At 42.0% G+C, this 24,709-nt stretch overlaps 1 protein-coding gene across 5 annotated transcripts in view; it reads left to right on the forward strand.

The window, feature by feature from the left end:
• Positions 1-9,367: 9,367 nt before the first annotated feature.
• AFF2 (ALF transcription elongation factor 2) overlaps positions 9,368-24,709 on the forward strand; it is a 473,113-nt gene continuing 457,771 nt past the window's right edge. For 3 of the 5 annotated variants that reach the window (XM_074323510.1, XM_074323509.1, XM_074323508.1), the window contains exon 1: positions 9,368-9,876. Coding sequence is in view for 4 of the 5 variants with exons in the window: in XM_074323509.1 (XP_074179610.1) it covers positions 9,830-9,876 (47 nt within the window). In the remaining variant the exon portion in view is untranslated. The remainder of the gene's footprint in view (positions 9,877-24,709) is intronic. The other 2 variants (XM_019712671.2, XM_074323511.1) reach the window with 2 other exon arrangements.

Below are 24,709 nucleotides of genomic sequence, written 5' to 3' on the forward strand. Positions count from 1 at the left end.
TGGTGGTCCAAGAGGAACAACGGGTCCTGAAATAATGGACTCTCTGGGACAAGTTCATTCTTTATTTTATGGTTATCTTCAAGCCCCAAGGAGATTGTGAACTTCTTGTCCCTGTAAACTGTCCAAATGCCTGTTCAACCTTAGAACATGTTAACTATAAACACAACTCTTGCAGAAAGTTTCTATCATTTTATCAGTGAACTTTGACAAACTATTTTGGGGAGTGCTATGTATAGGTTCTAACTGGCTACGTGGAGGCCTATTAATACAGATGATGTAATACAGAATTGTACACCTGAAATCTATGTAATTTTACTAACAATTGTCACCCCAATAAATTTAATTAAAAAAATACAGGTTAATGAATCTGAAAAAAAAACCCACTTATTAAAAATGTCCTTTAGTTTGAAGGCAGATACTCTATCCAAAACTGTGGCATGTGAATACAAAGGAAAATATGAGGTAATGTTTCCATCCTTCAGTAGCTCTTGAATACGAGATCAAAATATTAAAAAATACATTTTCTTCATACACATCACATTTGTTTCTGATGTATTTGAGGTGGATGAGAAAAGTAAGCAAAAGTTTTGCCAGCTTCAGGGATAGAATATGATTGGCATTTGGCCTAGGTGAAACATTTGCCCAAACATATTCCAGCAAATCAGAACAGGGAAGAAAGAGTTGATCCTGATGGAAATCAAAGGAGGAAGTTGGGGAAACAGAAAGCAGGCTGCACGTGGGCCCTACAATGGCAGAACTTTCATAACTTATATGTACTATGTAAAGGATACCATGTTGGTGAAAATACATATTATTAATATGATTAATGGCAAACAAGACTACAACCAGTAATTCCCCTTTCCAGAGCTTCTGGCTTTGTTTTTGGTTTTCTTCTTTAATTGAGAACTAGTATGGCACCTTACATTCAATAGAGGCAGTTTAATTCATTCCAGGAAGGCCTGCTTTAAATAAGGTAAATTGCATGTGTGTTCTAAGTAGACATTACCATTTTCTCTTTCAAGCGGTGCTGTGGGGCAAAGTGTCTACATAACTCGGGATTTTTCAGAGCTTGATGAATACTTGTTGTTGACGATTGACTAGAGAGACTATTCTAAACAAACAAACAAACAAACAATTAAAAACAACAATTATCTTACAGACTATGGGATGGAAATTTGCATTTTTCTTCAAAGGATAAGATTTTCCCTTAATTATTAGTTCAAATAACAAGCATTTTATGATGTAATTAAAAAAGGAACAAGATGCAATGTTTTATGACTTCAGGACTGCATGACCTGGGTAGTCAACTGAGACCTAGGTGACTTGGTTATGGTTCTGACAGATAGAGCTAACTGTGTGATCTTGGTGAGCAATCTGGGCCTCTGTTGAGCTAGAGATAATCAATAAAGTTCCTGCTAGTGATGGTGTTTTGTGGTTCTATGATATATAAAACTGAGTGCTGGCAGGAAAGATGAAGACAATCTCAGAGGCACATCTCTGGTAAATTTAAATTTAGGTAATGAAATGGCATGAATTAATAAGTCTCAAAGTGTAGTGAGTTCACGTAAGGAAATGCTACTGAGGGTCAACTGTGACACCTTGAAGTGCAGCTTGGTGAGGGATATGGCCGTCTTCTTGGCTTTTTCTCAGAGGTCTTGAAGGAACTCTGGATTGGAGGACACTTTTTTGTTGGATCTCTAATACCAAAGCAAAGTAGACCATCAGTTGGAAATGAGCAGGACTTACTTGCCTCTTTACATTAGATCCTATTATCATTGGCAGTGGATCCAGAGGTGTTTGACTCATTGAGGTGGTTGTAAACTTAGAGCCATTGGGTAAGTGGTACAAAGCTTTCCCAGCCATGAGTCTGCTCCAGTCCAGGTTGATACTGAGTCTCTCCTCCATCATCTTGGTCTGCTTCAATTGCTGTGAAAGGAAGAAGGGACAACCACAGAATGGCAGAGCAGCATGGCCTCTTTGGACCAGAATTCCAGGGAGGTCAGGTGATTAGGCAAAACTTCCTAATGCGGAGGCTTCTACTCTCCTTTCACCCATGGGGCAACCGAACTAATTGTACCTCTAATGTCCATCCCTGAAACTTTCATTTCAAAGATGAATAAGTTCTGGGGATCTAATGTATAGCTAATATATAGGGATCTAACGTACAGATCTAATTGTAACTATAGTTAATAGTACTTGAAATTTACTAATATAGTAGATTTTAAGTTTCTTACCGCACACAAAAAAGTGTAACTATGCTCCAAAGAAGACATACAGATGACCCATAGAGATATAAAAAGATGCTCAATGTCACTAATCATCAGAGAAATGCAAACTAAAACACAATGAGATATCACCTCACACGTGTCAGAATGATGATCGTCAATAAATCAACAAAGAAGTGCTGGCGAGGATGTGGAGAAAAGAAGACCCTCGTGCACTATTGGTGGTGCAGCCACTATGGGAAACAGTGTGGAGGTTCTTAAAAACATCAAAAATAGAACTACCTTATGACCCAGCATTTCATTTCTGGTTATTTATCCAAAGAAATCCAAAACACTAATTTGAAAAGATTCATGTACCCCTATGTTCACTGCAGCATTATTTACAATAGCCTTGATATGGAAACAACTGAAATGCCCATCAATAGACGATTGGCTAAAGAAGATGTGGTGCATATACATAATGGAATATTACTCGGCCATAAAAAGGAAATGAAATCTTAACCTTACCATTTGCAACAACATGGATGGACCTAGAGGGTATTATGCTAAGTGAAATAAGTCAGACAGAGAAAGACAAATACCATATGATCTCACTTATATGTAGAATCTAAAGAACAAAATAAATGAACAAACAAAACAGAAACAAACTCAGATACACAGAACAAACTGATGGTTGCCAGGTGAGAGGTGGTTTGGTGGGCTGGGTGAAAAAAGTAAAGGGATTAAGGAGTACAAATTGGTAGTTACAAAAGTCATGGCGATGTAAAGTATAGCATAGGGAATATAGTCAATAATATGGTAATAACTATGCATAGTGCCAGGTGGGTACTAGATTAGGTAGGGGATCACTTCATAAATTATATAAATGTCTAACCACTATGCTGTACACCTGAAACTAATACAAAATAATATTGATTGTCAACTATAATTGAAAAAAAAAAATAGTCACAGGAATGTAAATTACAGCATAGGGAATATAGTCAATAATATTGGTAATACCTCTGTACAGTGTCAGGTTTATAGTAGACTTATTGGTGTGATCACTTTGTGAGGTATATAAATGTCTAATCACTATGTTGTTTTTGTACACCTGAAACTAACGTAATATTGTATGTCAATGGCAATTGAAAAAAATTAAAAATTAACAAAAGGGTAATTATGAGAGGTGATGGATGCATTAATTAGCTTGATTGTGGTGATCAGTTCACAATATAAACAAACATCAAACCATCATGTTGTACACCTTAAATGTATACAATTTTTATTTGTAACTTACACCTCAATAAAGCTGGAGGGGGAAAGGAATGATTCAAAGATTGAGGGGCTTATCAATGCATTCTACTTCCTGAAAATAGAAAGGCAGAAGCAGCTAAATGTTTCCTTTAGGCAGTCATTTCATTGCTTTTAACCTCATTCATAATGATTTGATTGTTAGCAACTTAATAGAAAAATAAAGGTTTCACATGATGCCCCAAACCAGGAAACTTTAAATGAAGACACTGATTTAAAACTCTTAAATGTTTCAATATGAAAATCAATGACCTGAACCCCCTCCAAAAGAAAAGATCACTAAGTAAAACGTAGTTTATACTTCTTCATATTATTTTAACAGCATCAAAACGTTCAGCTTAATAACCAGGCTCTGGAACTTAGGATGTGAGCCTGTTTGCCAAACAAATATAAAAACAAGAAAAACACACACAAAGAAACTAAGGAAAACCCTGCAAACACAGCCAGTGCTGATCTCACCTGATGGAGAAGCCTCTGAGACCCCAGCCTAAGGGATGACGAGAGCAAGCATTTATATGGCGCTTTTTACCATTTACAAAGCGCTCTCATATACATTAGGTTCCCCCTCTAGCCACTGGGAAAATGCTTGACTTCCCTCTGGAACCCAGCCCTTCAACCCTGCAGAGGGGACTTTGGGAAGAGACTCTTGACAGCCATGCTGTGAATGGGTTTCTGAGAGCAGCCCAGGGAGAGGGCTCTGAGCTCCAGGAAGTAGATTTCTCAATCACCACCTCAGGAATGGAGATGATTGATCTGGGTAATCGAGGTGACTCGTCACTCTGCCTCCCTCATCATTATAAATTACCAGTCTTCATCTGGCCATGGACTGTGAAGTTGTATAAAGGGACGTCAAGGAGCCAGAGAATGTCAGAGCTGGAGTGTTTCCAACCCCCTGAATTTATAGACAAGGGAATGGAGTCCTCAAGACGTTGGGAGAGAGAGGCATGGATTCGCGGTTCCACAGCCGCAGTCTTATGCAGAAGAGAATTTTCCATCAACAACTCACAGCCCACCACTATGCACTCCTCCACAGTTGACTAAAAAGCTAGCTTAGCCCTAGATTTCTGATCTCCAGGAAAAAGACCCATCTGAGACTCCTTAAACGATGAAGCAAGAATTGCCCCACCATCTTCTTGTTTCCTGTTGCCTATCTGACTGACTCTTTAATATGAGGGCACGGCTCAGCCAACTGCCTTTCCCCAATTCTGCCACAGTTGAGATCAGGGAAATTGCACCACAAGAATTTTTTTAATCCAACAGTTAACTGATGCCACTGCAGTCCCATACTCCCAGGGTGTTATAGTTCACTGGAGTGGCCCTGGGACAATAAACAATAATGTGGTGAGTAGAACAAGTGCTGACTTGGCACCTAGATGACCTTGTCCCAGACTCAGCTGTATCACCTTATGATCTTGCCAAAGTCACTTGTTTCCTCAACTGTCAAATGGAGATATAAAGTTTCCTTCCTTGCTTACCTTCCTGGGCTACAGTGAGAGGAAACCCTTTGTGAATGCAGAATGGAGGCTGTGGGGCAATGTTGATTAGTACATGGGCTTTGGCAGCAAATAAACTTTGGGACAAAGCCTACCTATGACACTAATGAGCTCTTTGACCCTGATCAAGTACTCAGCCTCTGTAAGCCTCAGTTTCCTCTTACAAAATAGGTCTAATACTAGAACCTACCTCAGAGAATCGTGGTCAGGGGTAAATGAAATAATGTATGTAAAATGCTTAGCACAGTGCCTGCTACATAATAAAAGTCTCAATCGATGCTACCTCATAATTGTTATGCTAAATATGCACTAGGATTCACGGGAATGTACCATATAAAATCCGAACAGCATCACCTTCAAGTACCCTACACCTCATTAAGCTGATGATCAACATGGGGTTATATGGCGTTTGATATTTAGGATTCAGTAGGATCCTAGAGACAAGACAGGACGTTGGAAGGTCTCTGAAATAGGGTCATTTTTTCCAGTAATCAGAAAATCAAATAGTAGGGACTTTTTAATTATGACATATGATTGAGATGCAAAGTACAAAGTGGCAGAACCTGGAGTTGTGACAAAAATTACATACATATGTCCATGAGGCTCATCCTAAGTTCCGAGAATTGTCGTGACCCAGACCCACATTGAAATCCACTCCTGTGACTGCCACCTCCATGGAGACTTGTTGGGTAGACCCTGAAGGGGCCAGGCACGCATCAGATCCTGTGCTAAAAGTTGAGGTCCCTACCCTCAGGCTTACAGTTTCGGGGCCAAATAAGTACAGACATTCTGTGCTTAGAAAAGATGAAAATGCTCCTTTGGTAAAGATTGTTCTGGAAGTTGCAACCCATGTGTGGAAACTGCCCCAAGGTCAGAGAGTCATGTTCCTCCATTGCAAACTCAACGACAGCTCCAGGCTGCTCTCCCAGAAGCTCTGCAGTAATGAAAGTTGGTGATTCCCAAGGGAGCCCATGGGATTCTTTCAGACAGGCTACCTTAGATGAGCCGTAATTGATCACAATTTCCTCCTAGAAAGTAACTCAGCCTGACTGAACACCAGGTCAGAAACAAATGCTTCATATTTTAAGTAGAAATCTGAAGTGTGACAGGATGACACATGTATCACATACTGTCAACTTTTTCATTTCCTGGAACTGACATTCACAGTAAAACTTTCCTAAATTAATCTTAATTTTGCGAAACCATGTACCAGAACCTTCATGACACTGCCTTTTCTCAGCTGTAGGAATGGAAGATTTCAGGTTCTTTGAAATAAAGATTAGTACCTGGAGACTCCAAATTAAAAGTAATTCAAGTCAAAAATCTCACTTTATAAAGTGAGACAATCGGCATTTCCATACAATCAAGTCTCTTTGAAAAAAATGATTTTTGGTTTCACCTCAAGAGATTGGGTCATGGAGCCTTACTTTTGATTCTGTCCTGTCTGAAAAGATGGCTTTCTCTGGGCCCAGTGGTCCTTCCTATAGGTTCCTTTGAATTGGTGTTTTTGAATGGTGGTGATTGACAAGGTATAGAGGAGGGCCTGGTCATAGAAAATGGGAGAAGGCAGCAGAGAGAGGATGTCCGAAGGGGAGAAGGTTGAAACTTCTGACTTGTTGGCCTGAACTGAGAATTGTGTTGCCAGGTCAGAGAGGAGCTTTTCTAGACAACCAGCCTGTTGAATGGTAGCGATTGGCAAGGTGTGGAGGGGGCCTGGTCAGGGAGTGGAAGGGAAGGGAAGCAGCTGGTCCTCATTCCAGATAGCCATACTTCCTCTTGCTATGGCCGTCTCTGCAACCTGCTTTCCCTCTCCTCCTTCCAGCCTGGTGGAGGAAGTATGATTTCGATGCATACCTGAGGAGTCACTAAAGAGCTGAGTTCTAAGGCTTCTGGCCCCATCAGAACCAGGGATGGGCCAGAGAACGAGGAAGGGAGAAGGTGAAGCTACCCAGTAGCTGATGTGTAGACAGTGAGCGTGTGCTGGGCCTGGGCTGGCTGGCTGACTGGCTGGCCTCGGGGACAGCCTGGTCCCTTAGGTCTGCCTCTCTCAGCTTCATCCCTGTTCCAGGAGGGTGGCTGGGAGTGGGAGCTCCTTCTACCCAGTCCAGCCTTCCTGCTTGGTTTTGATCTCAGGAAGGGACCGCCCCTGCCCCTCTTTTGAAGCAGCAGCCGGCACCACTCGTCTTTTCTCTCCTTCCCGCAGGCACTTCTGTTCAGAGTGTTGCCTCTTGCTGGCTCCTTCTGCTTCTGCTCCGTCCTCCTGCTGATTGGGAAGAAAGTACACCAGTGGGGTGATGGGGGTCCGGAACTCTTAAAGGAGCAGCTTTATTTCCATTGGAAATTTACTGTTTATCTAGCACATATTTTCTGTCATCATTTAAATGTTAATTGTAAATGTTCTGCTTTTCCTCTAAGGATTTTCAAGCAGATCAAGCACTAGCCCTGGCAACAATCATTAGCAATCAGATCCAATTTGAGGATCATTTAGCGAGGGCATAAAGGTTGGGGGCCACGGATCTAAGCAGGGAAGTCTTTGCCATTTCAAGGGCTCACAGTCTAAGGCTGAAGACTAGATCTCCTCGAAGAAACAAGGCACAGAGATAACTTGAAAATCTCTGGCACCATTTTTCCAATAGTTCTTTTGCCTTGGAGTCTTTGACCAGAGGAGTTTACAAGTAACTAAACTGACAACGCAATTTGAAGTGTAGTCTTCCCTTGGCTGGCTGCCCATTGGTTGATTTGCAGTCAGTCAACCAGTATTTGTTGAGAACCTGGTCCTATGCAAAACAAATAAACATGTTCAAAAGCCTGACTGGGTGCTAACGTTGCAAGAGCTCACTGCCTTGTTTCTGTATGTTAGTGATGTACTTTTTTCCCATAAGAATGTGAAAGAGACAAAACACTGGACCCTTAAAGCTCAGATTCTGAAGTCTTCCACCTCTCAGGAGCTATAGCAACTTCTGGGTTCATCCCTAAGGTGGCTTCCCAAGATTCTAGGTTCTAATCTGGGATTGCCCTCTAGGAGAAATGTTAGATCTTGAGCAAATTACTCAGTCTCAGCTTATTCTTGGGAACAACAACAACAACAACAAAAAGGTAAAGAAAAGCTATCTGGGTGATTTGGGGAATATGAGATATTAGACAAACATATTCAAATAGAAAGGAATGGAATACCACAGCGGTAAGAGCCAAATGGAGGCTAGATAAAGTCTCTTTTTCCGGATGGGGAAAATGAGCCCCAGAGAAGAGACTTGCTCAGAGTCACGCAGACTTGGCACCCTGCTCTGTTAATGCTTAGTCTCCTGCACTTCCTAAGAGAGTCCTAGTCTTAGAATTTCAATAATACACCAATACTATTCCCTCTGTATAACGACAGGAAGAAGGCAGATGAGACGTCTGGGACTTCAGAGTACTCCTACTCCTGAAATGCCAGAAACTGTCCCACTCCTCCCACAGTAAGACAGAAAGCCTTTCTGGAAGGCTACTGGCTAAAGGGATCCACTGAGTCCTGGACCAAAAGTGGAGGCTGAAGGGAGGGAGGAGACTGCAAGTGGAGAGAGACAGATTCTCCTACCAGAAGGGAGACAGGCAGCTTGTGGGTGGAATCGTGGGCACTTATCCAGTGGTTTTCCCATTTCCCAGAGGAGGAAAGTACAGAAGTCGTTTCCCAAGGCACATGGTGGCTGTGTGAGGAAGGTGATAGTCCAATCCAGTTTCCCAGAGTCCTAATCACACACCCAAGGACCACACAAGGGCAGTCATTAATGCCTACCCTTGCACCTCATGGAATGCAAGGCCCAGAGCTTGTGAACCTACTGGGTGTGGTGTGCACCGTGCCCAGCAGCCTGGCACAGCACTGCGGCACGCCTGGCCTGCCTGGGTGCAGGCACGCGGTGTAGCAGGGATGATGAAGGTGACCGCCTTCTCCTTCCTGGCCCCGCGTGCTCTGCGGGGCGGGCCCGAGGGATGCTCGAGCCCGCCAAAGTTTGCTATGGTACTCGGGGGCCTGAGGAGTGCCCCCGGGTAGGGACGGTGCGCGCCGAGCAGCAGGGTCGACCCCCATCCCCTCAGCAGTTTGTGCGCTCTTTAGTGGTTCCAAACAGTAACTCCAAGTGCTGGGAGTGGGCGGGGGTTCAAAGAGGGGTCTCCTTCCCCAATCCTGCATCCTGATCCCGACAGTCCCCCTCCCGCATCCCTGCAACTGCCCCTCGGGCTAGGGTCCAGGCCCAGGTCCCCAGCTCTGCGACTGCTCCCACCAGCTGATTTTGACAGAGGGGGGTCCGGATGGCGCGGGAGGGCGGGGCGAGCCCCTGCCAGATCCGGGGATGATAACGTGCTGGCTCCATGTCGCGGCTTTGGGCTGTCCAGACTCCGCCCCCTGTGAGTGTGTAAGTGTGTGATGCTACCGCGGCCGCCGCCGCCTGTGCAGCCGCCGCCACCGCTGCTGCCGCCGCCCCGGCTGCTGCGCCGAGCCGCTGTCGCTGCCCCGGTCGTCCCCGCCGCCGCTGCCAGCCCGCAGCCCGCCAGGCGGGCGGCTTTGCCTGCCCGAGCCCGCTGCAGCGTCGGGGCGCTGGGCGCGCGTGCAGCCTCGAACCGAGGGGACCCCAGCGAGCTATCAGTCACTTGCCCGCCCCGTGCCACCACTACCACCGTTTCGAAGCACAGGACACCGCACCTCCAGCGCCCGCGGCCGCTGCCAATGCGGCTCCAACACTTTTAGCTGGTCGGGAGGGCCGGAGAGCCGGTCTGCCTAGAACAGCGAGCCAGCCCCGCCAAGAGCTGCACCGACCCGCCAGGAACAGGGACAGACGCCCGCCCGCCATGGATCTATTCGACTTTTTCAGGGACTGGGACTTGGAGCAGCAGTGGTAGGTGTTGATTTCTGTCTTCTCCTTTGCTACGCAGATCCTCGGGCTAGGGCTGGGCTTTTCGCCTTTGTTAAAAGGAGCCGGGGCTGTGGTGGGGGCGCCCCGGACGCACTCTCACTTGCTCAGGGCCACCTCTGGCCCCGGCCTCCCGGACTCCTCGGTAAGGTGACAGGGTTGGTGGTGGTGCGGGCAGAGGGAGGGATGCGGGTCTCCAAAGCTTTGCTTGGCGCTCAGAGTCCAAAGAGTTGCATTTGGCCCAAATCGGATCCGGTGCCGCCCGGGGTCTGAGTCGCACAACCTCCACAGGGATTTTCTCAGTACGGTTGGCCAGACCGGCCTCCCAGTGCATCAACGCTGCGCGCTAGAAATGCCTAAACTTTCCAGGTGCCCAAAGCTGGCGGCCAACCTTGGGGAACTGGCAGCGGCAGGGTGCCACCGGTCACCCACTGCTTCCTAGGCGGCCACCGCCCCCGCCACTACCGTCCCCGTGCGCCACGGCACGGCGCGCACACCTTCCCTCCCACCCGCTCAGCCTAAGTTCCCGGTACTTGGGCGCCAAGCAGCGGCTTCGGGGGCCCCGGAGCGTGGCCCTGGGTTCGGGCCGACTTTGGCGTTCGGCTTTCAAGACAGGGTTTTTGAAATTGGCCCCCGAAGTCGGCCACTCGGATGTCACTGTACATTTAATTACCTGCTGGACCCTCACTGGGAAGCAGCCGCAGGTTTGTGTAATGGGCACCAGCTCTGATTCAAAGGTTTAGTCAGCTCCTCCAAAAATACCTTAAACTTGTCGCTGAGAGGTTTTGGAAGGATGGTGCAGAGGTGACTGGGGAGACAGAAAGTTGTTCCTCTCTGCGTGATGTGCGCGCGTGTGCATACATGGCGATATACATATCTATTAACTTAAAAAAAAACTTCACCTTCTGCCACAAACGTTATCATTGTTAATTTGTCATATTTTAACATGTCAATTTCTCCCCACAGCCTATAGAATTAGATGGGGGAAGGGCGCGGCGGCAGCTACTTGTAATTACACTGTTGGCTATTGCCTTTTTAAATGTAGTTAGAATAATCTATAGTACCGACCTATAGTGCGAAATCTTTTGCACTGTTAAACTACTAGCAGCCCTTGTAAAAATGCTGTGTATTTTAAAAGGATTTCCCTTGCTAATGTGATATTTCAGTCAATTTCCTTCTTTAGAAAAGGGTCATATGTTTAGCCAATAGCCAATCATAACTCCCTTACTTGCAAATCTAAGATAATCAGAACTTAAATACATTTTATTTTACAGGAATTCCAGGTAAATCCTTGAAGCTACAAATCACGCTGCATCAGTAATAATCTGTAAGGCATTTTTGATACCGTGCAGGGTTTTATCAGCTTTACAAAAAAACATTATGTCACAATTTTCTTAATAACCACACTGTTATTTAAAAGTTAAGATCACAATAAAATTACTTCTCAATTAAATATTTTGCTCCTGAACACAGCCTTTACTGTGCTTCAGTAATTTATTTAGCAGATAACTGATAACCACAGCATTACTATTTGCATATAATTTGCCTAATATATGATGTGGGTAACATCGTTAATTTACCAGACATTGTTATAATTGATTTCGTGGGTGTAGTTCAAATGTTAAACATATATGAAGTGTTTAGTTTTTAAAAATGTATTTATTATATTATTTTAATTTCAGTGTAATCTTATGCACTTGCAGTTGCATAATTGAAGGGGATGGACTCTTTTAGATTTGACTTGTTTTTTCAGAAACATATGCCCACCCCTTTTTGGAGACTATCTTTTCTTATGTTAGGGAAAATGCAAAACCTTTTTTTCCCCTCCAGATCCTTAACTATGCCATATCAATTAAGAAATATGCAGACTTGGACACTCTGTGGATACTGTGTGAAATACCAATGAATTAGTATAACACATTTGCATAAATAAGCTGGCCTTTTCCCTCTGTGCACATGTTCCAGGAAAATTTCTCCTTCTTACTATTTGATTGTGAGGGATAAGCTTCCTTATACATCTGTGTTTGTAAACATGTGCAATGCGATTGTTCATGTGTGTTTTGTACACCCCCACAGAGAAAAGGAACATAGTTGTGACATAGTGGATGAAGTAAAAAGCTTGCTATTGCCTCGAATGGAATTCTGTACCTTTCCAAACTCTCTTTGGACATCCAGAGCATGCCAATTACATGTTCATTATATGTTTACTTCCCTTCCTGGGAAGTAAGTAGCTGCTTAGAGCGTTGGCTTCCACAGCCACCCCCGAACTCCCCAGGAAGTCCAAGGAGGAAAAAGGTGCCAGCAAGTTAAGGATTTTGTTGACATTGGACATTTTTTCACCATTACTTGTGGAACAGAAAGCTTAGAGCTGTCTCTACTGCAACCCTAGATGTCTGACAATAAATGGATCAGGCCAGCTAAAACCAAACTCATTTTCCTAGAATTAATGAAGAAAGACTTTGCATACACAGGCATATGTGTTATTTGCAAACACTTGACTATAGTAAACAAGAAGTGTGTGCCCATTTATAAACAGACACATTTGTCGGGATGAATGCAAATGGAAAGGATTGGGCATGAATGATGCTGCAATGTATGTATGTGCCCTGTCTGTGAGTGCTCAGTGCCTAATGAAACATAGCCCTGGATTTCACAAACTGCAAGAATATCTTAATGGGTCATGCTCTGGACTCGATTAAAGGGCCAAAGCTCAAGTTCTTTAAGATTCCTGGATGAATGAGCAATGTTCACCTGAGTCTGAATTTAATATGAACCGTTCTGTGAAAGAAGAGGGAGGCACAGATGTCTGTCTGTGCTCACCAAAGACACCACTTGTTCTTAAAACAGAAAAGAAAAGAAAAAAGGTAAAGAACAAAATCGAATTGTATTGTTTAAATCATTCCATAGACTTCCTTGTGGTAATCCAGTAAATGAATTCTTGAGGTGTCTGGAGATCATGTGGCTAGATTTGGACTTGTTTACCAGCAACTGGGATGTCATTAATCCCCGCTGTTTTTTTTTTTTTTTTTTTTTGGGGGGTGCGACCAAAATTAGAGGACCTGCAAAGTGTACAACCTTCCACTCTTGTAAGCACCCCCTCCCCATATTGATTCGGTATGGCTTTGTGACAGACCAAGTCCCTTGTGGGGGCATTTATCTTTTTATTAGTAAAAAGAAAGAGATTCCTAAAAATGAAAACATGAAAAGAAAACCACCATGATAGCAAAATCAAAATGTTAAAAAGCCTAGTGAAAATTGTAGGTAAGCAGAGGTGACAGGGGCTGACTTCTCACTGCCAAGGACTGCATCAGTTGTTTGTAGTTTTTATGTGGTGTCTCACAAGTAGCCTAATTAGAGGCAAGCTTGCAAACGGGCAGTTATACAGGAAGAGACTTAAACTCACTAAACTGTTATATAAATAGAAAGTTCAAAGGTCTGTGTGGGGCTGTCAAGGCTGGGAAGGGGCCATGTGCAGGCCAGGCTTCTCCTCCTCCCAGGAAGGCAGCCCCCAGGGCCTGCCCCAGCAGCCCACACTTTCCCCAGTTTTCCTCGACCTTGCAGGGGGTGGCGACCCTGATCTACAGACAAAAGTGAACTGTTTCAGCTCAAGCCAGGCATGGCCCATGTGCCTGCAGCAACCCTGCTGCCTCAGCCGCTCTGCACACAGGTTTTCAGAGGCTTCCTTAGCTGCCTTCCTCTGGAAGAGTGCATCGGACCTGTTTATGAATGAGAAGTTGTAGAAGAGAGAGAGAATACAACCTTCCTTAACCTGGGGGTAGTGGAAATGTGGGGGCAGAGGGCAGGATCCTGTTTTGACTAAGGCCTACAGGTTGCCAGCATTTCTCATTCTCTACCTCCATCCATACATCTTTTCCCCGTCCCCTCTGTCTTCCGTTCAAAGGGAGATGGTCCATGGTCTGTTTTCTTTGCCAGTACAATATGCGTTCTCCAGTGTGCTTGAGCATTCATTCAGCAAATCATTTGGGGTTGAATTTCTTAAGGGAGTATATGGAGAGGCAAGACTCAAGGCGGTAAAATTAGCTAGTGATCAGGTCATCTGTACAACCTCCAAAACCCCCCAAAGAAGAAAAGCTATCTCTGTAAATCTTAAAAGGCACGTCTATTGGACAAGGAAGAAAATTATCTCATGTTAGAAATCAGTTTAATGATACATGAATTGTTTTGTTAATGATTCAGTCAAGCATTTAACAACTTTAAAATATACAAATCAAGATCGAAAATGACTGCTTCAAAAATGAATCTGTCATTATAGACATAAATGAGATTCCAAACATTTAAGCATTTTGTGGATGGATAAAAATTATATTGTATTTAAACATGCTAATTATTGTTGAATAGAAATGGCTTTAATGTGCCGAACCTTTATTTCATGCCCATTATTTTTAGCTAAGACTATTTCTTGCATGCAAAATTTGCACATATTTAACATAATTCCAAATCATAAAAGTCCAATAAAATGGCCATCTCTGGAACAATCTAGAAGCTGTAGTCCTGTGAGCTTACAGCTCTTGGTCACACCTCCAAAAGGGAAACTGCTATACACTTGATTAACCTCTGATATAGACAAAACTATTGGGACAGTGGCTACATTTTTCATTTTGTCTTTTTTTTTAATCACTGTGGGATAAAGAAAGAGATTTTAAAAACGTGTTTATTGATAATGGAAACAAATGTATTGCTGATTAAAGAGCTCAAGATCAAAACTTGGAGAAACCCTTTTGAGGCCTGTGTGTGTGTGTGTGTGTGTGTGTGTGTGTGTGTGTGTGTGTGTTTTACCTGTGTGTGGTAGAATCTTCATTGCTACTATTATTGAGTGGTATTTACTTTGTGTCCCAAGCATCACCGAGTAGCTAGTGCTTTAAATACTCAATCTCATTTAATCCTTCAGACCACTTTATAAGTTAGGACTTGTTATGATATCTATTTTACAGACAAAGTTATGGAATCACTGGCTACTCAGTGATACAATGCAGGGTCTAACCTAAATGGAGCTGACCCCAGAGCCTGCACCATCAACAACGGACATTTTGAGCCTTTCTGGCATGTGAAATCCTTTCTCATATGTCATCCCATTCTGTCATTGTAAATTCGAATGTGCAGGGGTTATTCCCATTTTACAGATAAGCAAACAGTCTTCGAGTGGTCGTTTGACTCACTGAAGCTCACACAGCATGGTTAGTAGTAGAACTAGGTCAGAAATCCACATCTCTCCATTTCCAGGTCAGGTGTCTTTCCACAAAACCTCATTGCCTATTATTTATTGTTACTGTGTGGGCTCAAGCATTTAGCGCTCACTGAAACAAATGGATTGGATTGTGTATATTATACTTGTGTAACAAAAATCTGTGGCATTGCCGTGTAATTAACTAGCCATATAACTCTGCTTTTTTACTTTTAATTACAAAAAGAACAATTTACGTACTGATAGAATCTCTTAGTAATTATTCGATAGATGCCCCTTTAATGAATGATTCATATTATATGTCATATATATTATTCAATATATATTATATATATTTAGTATATAAGTATGCTTCCTAAGGAATGGGTATCGCCCTCTTGCATCATCTACCCCAGTGCCTTTCCCATGGCATGTGCTTAATAAACATCTGTTGATTGATGTTAGAGGCCCCATCCGCTCAGAGTGTTCTATGCAAAGGGCCCTATCTTTTAAAGATAGTTGCTTAGTAAATCCTGGTGATAATACTGACCCTCTGCCTGTTTGATAGTGTTTTAATCGTAACTTTTTGAAAGTCTCTTAGCCAGCCTGCTCTCTTTTGCAGAAAGTAATGAGAAAGAAAAATGGTTCCAAAAAAAGCGTAATAGGAAAAGGAAAAATGAGAACCTATGTTGTTTATTGGCGTGATTTTAAAAAAGGATTTCTATGAATTCTAGGATATGCTCAGAATTGGGAAAAAACCAACTGTGGAGGCATAGGGGTTCAAGCATTAACGGACTGGTCCTCCTTCTCAATCCATATAGAGAATGTTCAAGTAGAATGTGGGACAAAAATCTGAAGAAGAATTGAGTGGTTAGAGCGTTGGGATTCCTCCTGCTTTCCTTGAATTTCAGCCTTTATGACTTGTATTTCATCATGAGAAGGCTGTTTTTCTACTTAACTGTAGCAGATCCATGCCATAAATTATCATGACTGTTAAACAAAGGTCCAGCACTGGGTTCCTCTAATGTAAAACTTTTATGTTGCACTTTAATGAAATTTTATATGCATGTTCAAAGCAAGGCACACTTTATACCGTGGAGAGGGTGATGCTCTGAATTGTTGAATTTATTTTAAAGTAAATCTTTTCGATGACCTTAGCTGCTAACATCTACCTACTTACTGAGCTGAGAAAAATTATCTGAGTGCTTAAATAAAATCGCATGATTTAAGCAGGGCTGACAATAGCACTGCAGCTAGAATCTGATTTTGATTATGGATTGCCTACTTTATGGGCTACTCTTTTTTTTATATACCTGTGCATTTTGCTTCATTTGAAAACGAGAATCAGGCAATGATTTAAAGTAATCTTTGATTTGGTTTTCCAATAAGCATGTGCCGGTATATGAAGGTATAAGAGCTACACATTGGGAAATAAGCTAAGGAAACAGGTTTTATTTTCATTACAAACTCAAAATCACTCATCCATTTGTTTTGTCAACGTTCCTTTTGCTGGAAAAAGGAAAAGGAAAAACACATTACTTCTATCCTATAAAGAATGGATTGTTTTGTTAAATTTCCAAATGACAGTTCTCTGCATTGTCTACCATCTTCAGTGAAAACCATATCTCAGGTTGGAGGTACTTGGTGACCTTGGTTAAACCGTATTCCTGTGATCCAAAACTTGTATTTTGTAGGCAACATATCACCTGGAAATAGCACTGAAATGGTTTCTTCTTTATATAAATAAAAAGTAAAACTCCGCTTACCTTGTAATGGTGCTAAAATTACAATCTTGGCTTTAACAATCATTGGAAGAAGAAATTTCTGAGGAATCTGATGTCTTCTTGGTCTTTGGGTCTCTAGTATGGTTTGATCAAACCAACCAGCCAGAAGGAGTGTATTATGAGGTCAGTTTAACCCTCTGACTGTGGCACTATGTATTATGACGACTTAACTATCTGGTGAACAATAAACAATGCAATCACAAGAGACTTTATTTCTCCCTCCAGGATGTCAGTTCACTGATTTTTTTTTTAATAAATTAATTTTCCAAAAGGACTGGTTGTTTTTTTTGCCAGGTCGGCACAGCCGTAGTAGCTAAATTAATTTCCGTTGTGATGGATGTTTCTGATGAAGTGCCGTGGAATCATAGAGGTCTTATCAATTAGCCGTTACTTATTTGCTGGCAGAAGGTTTGGCTCTGGTGTGCAGACATTAATGAGTTCCTCAAACCTAGTGTTTCAAGACTGGGGAGCCCTTTGGATTATCTGGCCCAGCCTCGTCTTTACACAGGTGCAGACACTGAGGCCCAGGATGGGAAAGTGGCTTGCTCAAGGACATACAGTAAGTAAGGGACAAAGCTGGGTCATGAGCCTTTATGCCCTAGTTTAGTGTTTGCCAGCTCTATGAAGGACTTTTCACTGTGTACCTACTTTGTGCCCAACACTTTGCTAGGCAGTCACTTTCAGGGGAGAGATGAAAGGAATGTGAAAGATGACCTCTGGTCTCACTGAGTTGATCTTGGCATGTAGAACTAGATTTGGGGAAATGGTGTGACATGGATGGAAGTGAAATGGGAATGACAGGGAGAGAGAGAACATGAGCCAGAGTAGGAGAAGGAAGCAATCTCCATCAAGGCCCGTGAAACTCTTTCAGTACCATTAGAACAGTCCAGAGGGTAATGGAAAGCCAGAAATTTAGGTTGCTTAGAAGAGCAAGAGCAGCCAACACTCAATATTAAACAATTGACTTTGGACCCTGAGTTATCTGGTTTGATAGTAGCTCCCATTCATCACGTAATTACTAAAGTTATGATTCGCTGAGTGAATGGAGTATTCTCATTAACACTCCACCATTTGCTGAGGGGCAACCACAAAATTCTTGACCACTATTTTTACTGTGTGAATTATGGAAATGTTTTTGTAAACATTCTTCAAAGAAATGCCAAATGAAAATGTGTTTTCCTGAATCAATTGAAGCAAATGTTTGTAAATTGGCACAATTGCTGGCAAAATAGCTATTTTCAAAAGAAGTGTGTATTGTGGCCTGTAATGTAGACCCAAATCTCTCTCTCTTTCTGTTCTTTTTCCTTTTAAAGAAATAATTAGCTCATTTTTCTGGAAGGTGTGTACTGGTATTTTGCCTTCTGCATTTCTTTTTTCCGAAAGAGTGAGTTGGTGCCTTGGTACTATCTGATTGTGGTTTATGTCTGTGTTTACGATTGTTTGGCTACCAAATAATTCTCTGTCTGTCTAGCTCATCTTTTAAATCTTGACTCTGGGAAGCTACTAGCTATGACCCTCCTGCCTCCTCTGCCCCCCAGATTCACATATTTCTGCTTGAACATACTTGCAGTGAGCCTGAGTTTTTTTGAGAGATGGGAACGTGCCTTTGGTTTTCGTATTCCTAGTGTCTGGCCCAGAGTAAGAGCCTAATGCAGCCAATTCAGAGTATAGCATCATTTATGTATTCAGTTCATCCCAGCACTGTGCCAAGTCTTCACAATAGTAAAAGTCATAGTAATAATAATAAAAGTGAAAATAATAATTAGAGCTAACATTTCCTGTGTGACAGGCGCTGATTTGTATTGTCTGATTTCCCTATTTTACAGGGCAGGGAAACTGAGACAAGGGTTCAGAGACTTTGCCCAAGATCACAGGGGTTGTTATGTTGCACAGCTGAAATGAACACACAGGCCATGTGACTCCTTGGCTTCTCTGCTAATCCATGATGATACCCTGGGAGAGATGCTACAATAGTGGCAATTTCTGCATGCTGTGGGACTCTGCAGCGGAAATGGGCTGATGAGGACTTTGTTACTTATTTTTCCTATTTACAAATCAGCATTAGGTCTAAGTCCATAAGTGAATACGAGGTGTAATGGACCTGATATCTAGCTCAGTAAGAGACCCACAATTCTGCTCCGCTTTGGTTTAAGTACCAGATTTGGTGCTTGAGGCGAAGGGCTGTAAATTTTGACTTAATTCAAATTTGACAAGAACGTGAGCTCAACAAGGGTCGAGGGTTTTTTTTTTTTTGGGGGGGCTATCATTTACTGCTGCACCTACAGTGCTTAGAACAGTGACACACAGTAGGTGCTTACTTATATTTTGTTGAATAAATAAATGGATTGATATGCAATAACTTGCTTAATGTTTTGTGCAATGAAATTTGTGAAGAGATTGTTGAGATGTGCATGAATGAGGTTTAAGAGAAGAGCTGAAATCGTGATGGTCAGACAGGTACAGGTAAGTGTGTTGCCTTACCTTCAACAGATATGTTCCTGAAATAGTATGTTTATTACAATTTATAAATTAAATGCTCTCTATGTGCATCTTGCTTGCCAGGAATCCCGTGGTGAACTCTTTATTGATGAGAGTAATATCTCTCCCACACAGCCCTGAGCATATCGGATTTGTGATTTTAGAATTTTATGTATGGCATTTTTTTCATGAGGTATACCTACATTTAGTATCTACAACAATGTTGTAGGGTAAATTGTGCCAACCCCCCCAAAATAAAAAAAGACGTCTTGTTTCCATCACTGGATTGAGGTTTTATCTAGTACAAATGGAGGGGGTGGGATGGGGTGGGAGAACATGCCTTCAAACATTGGCTGAATATTTTTCTCCACGTTTTTATAGCATTGTTTCCTCCAAGCAAGATGCCTTTTTTGTTGTTGTTTCATCTTTCTTTTTTTCATCTTCTTTTTAAAAATAGTTCTTGCTTTGGAGGCTAACCTAAGATTTGGGTTTTCCTAACATATATTTTTAGACCGAACACATTTTCTATTTATGCCTCTGGAAGATTCACGTTACAATTTTATCTGAAAGATGTGCAGAAAAGTTTCCATATGTGTTGATTTTTAAGAACTCTTAAGATGGTTCAGTATTCAATCGGGGGTAAGAGAAATAGCATTTGTAGAGCGTTTATGTTCCATGCTTTATACATATCACCTCACTGAATAGGCTTCCCCAAAAAATAGGTGTTTTTACCCCTGCCTTCACAGAGTTGGATAGTAACTCTATCAGAGTTGGACATAATAGAGTTTGAGGGGCAACTTCAAAGTATTAAAAACAATCTTGAAAAAAACTCTAAACATTATTTTATTGTTTTCACAATCAATTACGCAATTAAAGATGCAGGTCAAGGAATATTCATAGAAAGATAAAAGGTGAAGAAGAAATCTTGGCCATTTTAGTGGAGATGAAACACCATTTAGTTCAAGTTAAGCAGACATGAAGGTAAGGTACGTACTAGGAGGAGAGACAGCTGTGTGGGTCTTTAATATATTAGGTCTCGTGATCAGAAATGAAACACATCTGAGTGTTAAAGATCCAGGAGGAACACAAGAGCCACGAAGGACCCTTAAAAAAAGGTCGCTATTAAATATTAACTGTACTTGTATTTAGGCCGATTGGTTTTGAAGTTCCATAACAGTATATATTCAGGCTGCAAGTGGTAAAACTCCCCACCAAGAGGGACAAAGATCATTGTCATTAGATTCTGATTAGCATCTTACCAAGAAATTACAATGAAATGCCAATGCACACACGAATGCCATTGAAAAAGGACACCAGTGGCACCCGTTTACCACACAGGCTTTTGTAAACAGAGTTCCTCATCTATTGTGAAGGGAAAAAAAATAGACATTTGATGAACCTATTTCAAGAGGCTTGAAAAGTGAATTCTCAATGTAGATTAGTAGCAAATGATGACAGCCGAGCCAGTATTACCTCAGTTGATTAATTTATAAGGTTGCTGGTCAATGATTTTAACCAACAGCTATGCATAGTAGAATTCTAATGGGATCTGTCTGTTGAAATTACAGAAAGTAGGGCATTTGATTTATTTCATAGTTTCTCAAAGCTCAATTTTAATTTCATACAAATCATGCATTACTCACCCGGGATAAATGACACATTGAATAAAGTTGTGATTTTGTCTGCTTCTTATAATCTGATTCAGCACAGGATTACATTTCGCTTCGTAGGTTTTTCCTCTCCCAAATGTGTGTGTAGGTAGCATGTGACCTTGATATCTCTTGCCTCATATCTCACTAGATGACACTGGACCATATAACGCTGGCCCTGTCCCAGGGTTTCTGGGGTAAGGAAGAGTTTCTGGTTTGGGTGTAGTATTAAGACCCACCCCAGCTACAGAGAGGCAGACAAAAGGGTTTACAGACATTGGCCCTCTTAATACACAATCATCTGAAATAGTTCATATTTGGTTGGTAACTGATTTGACATGTGTTAAATTTCCACACCTGGAATATGTGTTATTATAAAGTAAATTTAATACCATAACACTGAAATCACTAAAATTCACTAAAACAAGTTAAAAATGTGCGAGACCATCAAACTTGGCCTAGGTGCCCAACTCCAGCCAACCATCTCCTAACATACTCTTCCCCTTGATTCAGGGATCAGGGAGTCCGTTCTTTGTCCTGTTTATGCTTCAGTGGCTACTCCAGGACAGTACATTCCTCTGAACCTTATGGTGTCATTCCCCCACCCATTCAATTTCCTTACCAGGGCCTGACTACGGTTTACACTCTGCTCACTGTTTTTGCCATCTTTCGTTAAGTTCATTGCCTTAATAGACGATGGAAAGGTGAGTTCGCCCAACAGAAACACTTTGAAATCTGTTCAGCCTGCAGTTGCAAACCAAAATTAGAAGAAGGGGGGAGGTTTTAAATTCACGGCTGGCTGAAAATATGTAGGTTTATATTTTTAAGATGTTAAAAAAAACAAACCCCCAAAAACATGGTTAGTAGAAAGTTCATAGAACTTTGTGGACATCAAAAAACTCTTAAAAACTAAGGTAAATGATGAAGTATGGGGGTAAGTTTCCTTAAATTGAACATAATCATAAAAATTCAAGGAAAAGCAATATATTCTGCAAAATTTATGAGATTTTTTTTGGGGGGGTTGGAGTTTGCAAAGCTTGACGACCCCAAGTGCATCTGGCCTGGCACATTCCTGTTTGTAATGAGAACCTTATGGGGTGCCAGGCCTCGGTTTTCTTAGGCAAGGCCTCCTCCTCAGGGGTATCATAAATGATACGCCAGTCAGAAATTTCATGGTTCGTGGCATTTCTCAGAAATATTTGAGTTAAGCTGCCTCACCCAGCTATAGGGGTAGAACTTGGGAAGAGAGTCCACTCATAAATCTTCATTGAGCTTTAATTAATTAATAAGGTTTTGCTGTTGTCCATTGGAATTAGAAAGGGGGAGACCTATCGGAATGAATGTGCCTACATGACTTCATGGAAATGGTCCAGGTCCTTGGGGTGAATGCAACTTTTCTTAGATCATCGGCACACATTCATTTAACAATAACAGCCCCAAAAAAACCCCCGAGGTGTAAATGCCACTAACAAAATGTTGAACAGACAGAGATGAAAGAAGTCCAGTGCTAAAGTTAGGGCGATTTTTCTAGGCATTTTCTTTGGTTTTGTCTTTCCATGTCTTTCTTTTTAGTCCCTACATGCTGTGAAATTTTGGAATTGACCACAGTCTCACTTGTGAATTTGGGCCTTACTTTGTAGGAGGTGTGGGGTGGGGGTCGCTGGTAGGTCATGAAATGGCCATTTGTGAAGTGTTTGCTTAAACATGTTCCAGCACCTGGATTTCCTGAATGGAGCACTGATGTAACTTTCCTCTCAAAAGAAGGAGTTCCAACCATAATGCTGCATTTTGGTGGTGGCGGTTGTGGGGTGGGAGGAGGAAGTCCAAGTTGAACTGGCCTGTACAATGTTGATCTTTTAACGTGCTACTGCCTCCCCTGTGAATTCAGCACCTCTCTCAGTGTGCTGGGAGCTCAGCCCGACTTCAGCCGCCATTGAGAAGCCTGATGTTAGTCTTAACTCCACACTCCTCCGTTCTCTGTTGCTGTCTTTGAATTCCTGACATTTATTCCTATACATGGCTTAGTAGCTACTGTTTTATTCACTTCCTTGGGCAGGTCTAACAGCACTTAGAAAAAGACACCTTATAGCATGAGCATCATTGTTCTTTACCAGCGTCTTCCTTTTAATCAGATCTGTTACATCTGATAAATTTTTCAGACTTGTTTACCGTTTATTAGTGATCTGGGATACTTATGGCAGTGTTTTGAAAGGGGAAAAACAACTCTGCTTTCTGGGAGCCATTTAACTAATTTCTCCTAAAGACTATTTGTGTGCATTTTATGAGGAAAAAAAATGTTTAAAAGGTTGCAGTGAATGAGGCAGCCTACATGGAATAACTGAGGAGATTGGACAAAATAAAACATGTTTTAAAGGAAAAATAAGCAATTTTTACCTGTCATAAGTTTATTTAAAAGGGTAATAGAGAAATTGTTCTGCTTCCTCACTGGAAAGAAAAGAAGGGGTGGTGGGGGGAGAAATTACCTATTCAGGGGACAGAATCCTCTAATATCTTCCATGTTGTTTCAGTGAATTCCAAATTTCAGGTCCAAATCTGTTGTGGCTAATGGACATTTATGCCCCATCAATTAAAAAAAAAAAAAAAAAAGAAGGTATCTTGCATTGAAATCGTTGAATTATTAGACCTTCATTTTTAATGAAATGGAAAGACATTGGAAATTCTAGCTGCTTTGCTTTGGCAAATTAAGCCACATTTGTTTATATTTCCGGTGTTTATTAGTAAGCCTGAATTTTAATACCTAAATAGACAATGGATGATGAAGGCTTTCTAGCGTCAGTACTATTAACAAGAGAATTAAGGCCCTCTGTGAGGAACATTTTTTTTCATAATGATAATCACTCCCATTTAAAAACTGCAATGTAAGAACCGTAAAAGCTATAAAAATATAAAAAGAAATATGATTGGTTTTCATGAATCAATGCGAGCAAAATGATAAATGCAGATAGGTCTCCATTCTCATGAAATGCGTGATTCTAAAGAGGAGAGGAGAAACTCTGGTTCTCTGCCAGATCTATGTCCCAGATCAATACCCTACCAGCCGTGAAGTCTTAGAACTTCCGACCTTAAGGGGGATCAGAGCTAGGCCCGCTCCTTGACAGGGCTAATTCCCTTCCTCACTGTTCCCACCAGTGGTCACCCAACTTCTGCCAGTCCAAAACAAATAAATAAATAAAGTGGAAAGAGAGTTATACTACCTCTCAAGGCAGCTAATGCCTTCCTATTTGGACAGTTGTGATACAGGTTCCATTGTACATGAACGGAGCCTCTGTGGAGCTCCTAACCCTTGGTTGTAGTTCTGCCCTGGAGACTACACAGAATAAGTATAATTGCTTCAGTTTATGTTCCCCTCCTTGGGTCTGTGGCCAGTCATCCTGTGTCCACTGTGTTCTCATTTCTCAGGGCAAAACGTTGGAGCATGTGGGTAATTGCCTGGAGAGATTCTCGGTGACCCTGTCTAAATATGCAGCGGGGAGGTGGCTGTGCCCCCAAGGCTCTAGTTCTATTTCTAGGGTAGACAGCGCAGGGGGCAGCCTCTCCACCTAGCCCATATGAACTGTTTCAGAAGTTCTGTTGACAAGCCGATCTTCAACAGCCTTTGCTCAGGGAAAACTCCCCCTGGGTATCTTCTCCTTTAATTGACATAATATGGAAACCCCAAAGGATCGAAAGACTAACAGCAGCTTTTCCAAAAAGGAATCAAATCA

This window comes from Rhinolophus sinicus, chromosome X (genome assembly GCF_036562045.2).
Source record: "Rhinolophus sinicus isolate RSC01 chromosome X, ASM3656204v1, whole genome shotgun sequence".
NCBI classification, from domain to species: Eukaryota; Metazoa; Chordata; class Mammalia; order Chiroptera; family Rhinolophidae; genus Rhinolophus; species Rhinolophus sinicus.